We start from the raw sequence: 7516 nt of genomic DNA on the forward strand, positions 1-7516 counted from the left end.
AGGAAAAGGAGTAGGAGGAAACAGTATAGAGGAAGTAGACCAGGGGCCCCCCGCGGCCATGGGGTCTACTTCCTTTATAATTATGCCACTGGCGTGGCCCATTTAGGAAAGGGGATAACCATAGGTGAGGGAATAAGAGAGTGACAGAGGTTTGGGGTGTGGTTTACTGATCAGGATGAGGGAAGTCAGGGATAAGGGAGTAGGAGAGAGACAATATAAAGGAAGTAGACCGGGCCCCCCGCGGCCATGGGGTCTACTTCCTTTATGATTATGCCACTGGCGTGAGCCACTTAGGATGAGGGTTAATCACGGGTAAGCGAATAGGAGGGAGGCAGAAGTTTGGGGGTGGGGGTAAACTGGTTTTATTTAGTACTCTTTATTCAAGATGTAAACTCACCACAGTACCTTTCTATTTCCATCCTTTAGAAGCTACAGTCAAAGATCCCGTCTGGTGCTGGTGTTGATGGTAGAACCAGGTGACATTCACAGGAGATGGTTTAGGTTTGACAATACAGGTGGATTGGTTGTTTAGGGGTGGAGCTTGCCAAATATGGTATGATGTTAAGGGCCTCAGGTTGTTACAGGCAGCAACTAAAGATGGTGTCCCATGTTAGAACAAAGGTAATGCCTTACTCCTGCCAATTCCATTTGGGATCAACTTCGGAGAAATCTTTCAGATTGTTTTTTTCACTGGAACTTTGATGGGAGAACGTTATCGGAAATTCTTTGAAGTCGTCTACAGGTGGCTGTGAACACAGGAAAAGCACTGAACCTTTTATACAACATTTCACATGGCAGAATTTAGTATTTATTTGACTTGTGTTTTTATGTAGATTTGTTTTCGCACCTTATTGGTCACTGAGGGCTTACTCACTACAAGGAAGAAAAGGGGCAAACTCAGTTACCTGGTGTTGTAATGCAGCTGACCTGCCCTCCATCCCAATAACAGCAAGGGTTGTTGTATGCAACTGGGACAACCTCTTTATCTTAACTCTGCTATCCCCTATCACTCTGGTAGATATCAGCAGCAGCAAATAATGGGGCTGTCTACCTAAGGGCGCCTTAGGTTATTAAGGGAGGCCTAACTTAACAACTATTTGGGGTAAAAGTTTTAGCTGACCATCACTGGAACAATGGGAGAATGATGGTTATGACTGTTTTTATATACAGGTAATTCATACAGCTATAACAAAAATGAGAGCCTTAACCCAAGTCAGAAGACCTCTGCCCTACCAATTCATGAAATTATACAAAAAGAGTAGTAGTGCACCTGCAGGGTGAGTCTTACTAAATGTATCACATTGATTGCCCAGCACATTCATTTACCATTCCTGGCTGAAAAGGGGTCTCCAGTCTTCGGTTCTCCAGATCTTCCCAGTTGATGGTGCTGTAGAAAGCATGCTCCCTGATGTTACCATTCAGTCCAATCCGTTGAGTCGCATTCATTTCCAAAAGCTAAAAGGGAAACATGATCATATATTTGAGTACTGCAATTGTTATAATGGGTAACTGTCTGGATTATGAGCAGGTAAAGATGCAGTATGCCAGTATACCAATTTACCTTAGGCAGGAGGTCCAGCATTTCCTCGCTCATATCACATGGGTAAGTTGGTGGTTTCATTATAATTACCAAACGTTGTTTTTGAATGCTGCCTGCTGCTGAAAACGGCAAGACTCCTGTGGCCATTTTGTACATTGTAACCCCGAAAGACCACCAATCCACGGCTGCATTGTAATCCTCATATGATAGAATCTTTGAAGAGAAAATAAATGAAACAAATTACTGCAGCAAAAAAACCTAATTTACTGCTTTTATTTATGTTAGTATAGAGAACTAAGCATTGAAAGTTAATTACAAGGTTACATAGTTTTCTCCATGGAATTGCTATAAACTGCTTCTCACTACTGTCAATAGGAATCACACTGCTTATGTCATAGCAACGAGATTCTTGCCTAGAACATGGGATGCCTTATTGCAAATTGGAACATCTAAACTGCATCAGAAAAAGGACTGACTCAGTTATTTTAAAACCACGTAAAACATTAAAGGAGAAGGAAGACAATTTTACACTTGGGGATACCAAAAGTTAGGCACCTGCAAGTGATTCTATTTACTTAATTTACCTACCCAGGACCAGTGCTCCCATCAGCAGAAAACTGCACTGACCTGGGGTTATTCCAGCAAACCCCACGGATCAATACTCTTCCTGATTCACGGTTTATAAATTTCCCGGGGCAGACGCATGTGTAGTAGAATGAAATAGCCGACACTTTTGTTAAATTTTGGCTTTTCCCTCTACTGTGTATGCACATCAGTAAGTAGACCAAACAGGTTAAAAAAGGTACATCTATCCCTTAAATCACTGGTGGGTAATTGAGAGGAACATATGCGCTTGTGAACAAGGTATGTGGAGTATCCTCTTTAATTTAATTTGCAATTTCCCAAACAACTAACAAAGTGAATCACACTTGGGTGGGATATATTTGCATTGGAGTTCTGGATATATGATGTACTCCAATGTATATCAGGAATTGCCAGTGCATTCATGTGTTCCCACAGCAGGACCCTGTGCAAGGGGAGGAATTACAGTACTGCTGTGCCTAAACTATTATCAGGGCCGAAACTAGGGGTAGGCAGAGTAGGCACGTGCCTAGGGTGCAAAGCTTGGAGGGAGCCCGGCACGTACCTTTAACCGCTGCCTACCCCAGTCCAGCCTGAAGAATTATGTGATAGGCGTGCATACATGTGTGCCTACATGAGGGGTGGGTGGTGTGCGCATGCGCACATGGAAACAAAATCTGTCAGCGTATGTGTGCATGCAGAGCACACGCATAGTAGAGGGGACAACGCGACCAGACTGGTTCCCTGGGGCACCTGTCAGTACGCATGCGCACGTGGAAACAAGACCTGACAGCATGTGTGCGTGCGCATGGCATAGTAGAGGGGGCGACGCAACCAGACGAGTTGCTTGGGGCACCGCCTGATCTGGCCCAGCCCTGACTATTATAATCAATTTATTGATTCTAAAGTCACATTTAAGAATTTGTACCTTCAACTGATATTTACGGAATGTAATCGAGTATACTTTGTGTTGTTAATTAAAGTTTACTTGCAACAAGAGAGGCCCCTCTTAGCCTGTTGTTTAATAAATATATTTCTTTTAATATTGAAGTACAGTGTGTTTAAATGGTTTTCAGACAACAAAGTCAATCCCTCTTCTGGTAAAAGTGTAAAGGTTTTAGCATTGGCACTCATAGTTTTAATTTAATTTCAGTAATCATTTTTAAAGGCCACATTGGGTTCAGACCAGTCTAAACTCTTTCAAGAATATAAATTGTCTGACATACTGTATAGTAGGATTGCACACTTGTTAGGTGATGGTTTCCCATGGGAATGGGATCATCTGAGATTCTGATGCTATTCTATACTTTTTATTTTATAGTTTTACAAACCTTTCTTCATTATATATTTATACTATTATGGATATATTGTACATATTTTACAAGAAATTATGTTACCTCTGGTGCCCGGTATCCAGGGGTTCCTGCTAAGCCGTAGGTCTTCCTCTGGCCAATGATGTTTTCTTCTGCAATACCAAAGTCGCAGATCTTTATATGGCCGTCTTTATCGATCAATATGTTGTCCGGCTTGAGATCACTGTAGGTTAAATATTAGGAACAATTTAGTTTCATAGAAATTCAGAGGGAGTTCTTGGAAAGAGTTCAGGGTTATTTAATAAGATAAAGGCCTGTATAGGTTTCCTATAATCACATATTGCCTTTAATGTCAGGGGTGTGACCCTGGGTCCACATGACCATCCCCATATTTGTTGCATGAGAGTGGCTTGCAGTGTGTCTGCACAAACATAGGCATCAGAGCAGTGGTGTATCTTCAAAAGCCGGCCCCCTAAAAATAGATTTCACAAGACCCCCTTACATGAAATTGTGATGTGGGCAAAATCAAGTGTTACTAGTTCACCCATAGCCCTACATGCCACACCCTCTGTTGCCATGATCTCCCCTGTAACCTGTAGTTATGCCACTGCATCAGGGATATTCATTGGTCCCCTTCTTTGCTGTCCAGTCTCCCTACCTGTTCCTCTGTACTAATCTGCAGTTGTGGGGGTCTGCACCCCTATAGTTATGCAAATATGATCCGTGAACAAGCTTCCCATATATGTATTAATTAATCTGCCACACAGATATTTTAGTAGCAGCTACCTGCATCTGGCTAGAAAAGACAGAACATTTTGTTGCCCATTTTTTTTACATGAAGGTAGTGGAGATAAATTGCAGAAAAATACACTTCCAGTTAGAGCTGGTACCATTATCTCCTATTGAAGGGTATTTTTCAGCAATTTGTCACCTGCCAGCAACTGAGAAATTAAGCGGGCGATAAAAACCACTGTGTGCCACTGTCCTTGATTGATTGAGGGCATAATATATGAAACTTATTTATAGCTAACAAGTATTCACTTCTAACCCCCCTGTATGACAAAGACCTTTTGTTTATATATCTAAATACCTGTATTAAATTAAGTGGTATCTCGAAGAACTTTACAAGACAGATCTCTACCAGTAATTGGAATCATAACCAGGGCCTGAACTAGGGATTTTTGGCTCCTGCTGGCACAAGTACATATTTGTGGGCAATATTGTGGATTTTTCTGGCTGCTGCTGGCACAGGTACAAATGGAGGTAATATGATAGGTGCTGGAACAGGTACACAGATGTTTGGGGCATTATGATGGATTTTTGGCTTCTGCTGGAACAGGTACAAATTAGGGGCAATATGATGTATTATTTTGGCTGCTGCTGGCGTAATTACAGACTGGGGGTAACAATATGATGCATGTTTTGTCTTATGCTGGCAGATTGGGGTTTTGGGAGCAATCTGAGAGATTGACTGCCGTTGGCACAGGTACATATGGGGCAATATGATAGGTGCTGGCACAGGTACATGGGGCAACATAATGGGTGTGCAATTTGAATGGTAAGGTGGGAAATGGTAATGTAGGACCGGGTGGGGGCACTGATTGAAGTCCTTGCCTAGGGTGCCAAAATACCTTGGCCCGGCCCTGATCATAACAGTTATACATTAAATAACATATTAAAGGTTTAACACAATATACTGAGATTTTACTGACCGATGAATGATTCCCTTGGAATGCAGGAACTGGAGGGCAACCACCATCTCTGCTGTGTAGAACCTGTTCAAAGAAGAAAATAATCAACATTCCTGTATCACACCATTTCTAATGTTTCTCTCAGAAGTAATGCACTTATCTGTATATCAATTAGTGTATTAAGTATCATGGCAAAAAAATCATCCTGCCAGGAACACAGTTTTTTGGTAAATAAAGCATTTTATTAGGCACAAGTTTGTCCCAATGATGTATCTTGTGTTTGTAATTGAGACATAGAAAAAATAAATGTATTAATGGGACATAATACCCCCTTGTTTAACATGAGACAATTTGCAATTGGTCTTCACTTTTTATTATTTAAGGTTTTTGAGTTGTTTTGATTTTTATTCAGCAGCTCTTCGGTTTGCATCTGGTTGCTAGGGTCCAAATTCCTCTAGCAACCATGTACTGATTTGAATAAGAGACTGGATTATGAATGGGAGCAGCCCAGAATAGAAAGATGATTAATAATAAGTATCAATAGCAATAAATTTGTAGCCTTACAGAGCATTTGCTCTTTAGAAGTGGTCAGTGATGCCCATTTGAAAGCTGCAAGAGTCAGAAGAAAAAGGCAAATAACTAGAAAAAGTAAATAATGAAGACCAATTGAAAAGTTGCTTAGAATTGGCCATTCTATAACATACTAAAAGTTACCTTAAAGGTGAACCATCCCTATAAACAGGACAAACATGTTCAAATCTTGCATAATTAGATTTCAAATATAAACCATGCTCATTACCCTTATATATACGTATATAAAAAGAGGATTTGGGTGTAAGATCAAAAGAGCTAATGTGAAAAGTTATAAGCATTGCACCTATTTCCCTTTTACTTGCCCTGGATAGAGGGGAAATAAGCAAACATATAGGAAGGCTGGTATTTTTTTTCCAAAAAAGGTGGCAACCCTATCTGGAATTATTTCGGCCTAATATTACTCACCTGATTGTTGATGTTGGTAGCTTTCCTTCACTCGAAATCATTTGCCCTAAAGACTTCCCACTGGCATATTCCAGGACAAAGAAGGCTTCCAGCTGGATAGAAGAATGTGAGACATGAGACATTAATACCAAAAAATAGAGCTGGTGATAAGATGGGCTTCAAGGTACTTGTTTAAAGGGGAACAAAACCATCTATGCAACTTGGGCCGTCTGCAGTAACTTCCAACCCCCCCCCCCCCCGAACTGCATCACACACAACTCCCAATACTGCCCCATTTGCTAGTACCTGTTAATAAAATGCAGAGTTGCGCTGTGGATCTGGTAGCTGCAATCTATTGCTGCTTGATGGCATTTTCCCAGCAAACTGGTAGTGATCACGGCTTAACAGGGCAAATAGGGCAGTATTAGGAGTTGTGTAGCGTGCATTTCAAAGTCATGTGACTTTAATATATTTAAGTACCCCTGACAATAAGTCCTGCGAGTGTCAAGAACTAAATCTTAGGTACATATGGAAAGTGCTATGTTTAACCCGTTATTGTGCATGAGGCCCAGTATACTTTACCTCTGACTGAAAAACTGCATAAGATTGACATAAAAATGCACATTCTCTGCTGATTTTTAGTAGACGGGCCTCTTTAGCGATGGCATGGCAGTCGTTCTTCTCAGACTCCTTCGTCAAGATCTTCATTGCCACAAGTTGTTTCTTTGGCCTAAAAGAAGCCAACATCACCTAATAAAAATAAGAGAAGAGATTGAATATCGCAGGGTCTCTTGTAGAAACAAAAGCAATGTATCTTGCTATACAAACATGCTTAATGAATTGGGAAATCCTTCACTCACCCAGCCAAAGCCTCCTCGTCCAAGTATAGAGTGGAAGCTGTAGTTATTGACATCCAGGGGAGCAGGTCTTTCAATGTCCAGACATGGTCTCTTCTGTATGCTTCCACCTTGTTAGAGAAAAGAATTACGTTAGGAGTGCACATCACAGCTTAACTGTAGTGAGGAGCACCAATGGAAAAAACATGCATTGGGGCTCATTTATAAACGCTGCGCAAATTTGCATCTGGGCAGTAACCCATAGCAACTAATCAGTGATTAGCTTTTTCCAGCCAACTGCAGGTTAAGCAATGAAAGTAATCATCTGATTAGTTGTCGTGAGTTGCTGCCCAGGTGCAAATTTGCCCAGTGCTTATAAATGATCCCCACTGACTTTATATTTATAAATTAAGAGTGAGAAAAAACACCCATTGACAATTCAGTTGTAAAAATGTTGCCCACTAAGACTTCAAAAAACATTTCTGCAGTTTGACAATTTTTCAGTGAAAACGAAAAAACTTATCATTATTAGTCTGTACATAGTAGCGTATGTTAGACACTTAACAGCACAGGGTA

The 7516-nt window shown here is 40.9% G+C and overlaps 1 protein-coding gene across 1 annotated transcript; it reads right to left on the bottom strand.

The window, feature by feature from the left end:
- Positions 1-7082, bottom strand: LOC121394179 (protein kinase C theta type-like). Its single transcript, XM_041564384.1, has 8 exons — positions 6965-7082; positions 6687-6854; positions 6126-6217; positions 5148-5210; positions 3520-3658; positions 1562-1753; positions 1327-1455; positions 1-746 (listed from the first exon to the last, which is right to left on the bottom strand). The coding sequence occupies exons 2-8, from the start codon at positions 6849-6851 to the stop codon at positions 630-632; spliced, it is 897 nt and encodes a 298-aa protein (XP_041420318.1). The 5' UTR covers positions 6852-6854; positions 6965-7082; the 3' UTR covers positions 1-629.
- Positions 7083-7516: the final 434 nt, after the last annotated feature.

This window comes from Xenopus laevis, chromosome 5S (assembly GCF_017654675.1).
Source record: "Xenopus laevis strain J_2021 chromosome 5S, Xenopus_laevis_v10.1, whole genome shotgun sequence".
NCBI classification, from domain to species: domain Eukaryota; kingdom Metazoa; phylum Chordata; class Amphibia; order Anura; family Pipidae; genus Xenopus; species Xenopus laevis.

What these genes read in the sequence shown, in the direction of transcription:
- LOC121394179 (XM_041564384.1), bottom strand. Translation starts at nt 6,851, where the DNA reads ATGTTGGCTTCTTTTAGGCCAAAGAAACAACTTGTGGCAATGAAGATC. An exon ending in TCCAAGGGAATCATTCATCG is followed by an intron (nt 3,659 to 5,147) that starts GTCAGTAAAATC and finishes TTTAACCTACAG; the next exon opens with TGATCTCAAGCCGGACAACA. An exon ending in CTGGATACCGGGCACCAGAG is followed by an intron (nt 1,754 to 3,519) that starts GTAACATAATTT and finishes TTCTCTTCAAAG; the next exon opens with ATTCTATCATATGAGGATTA.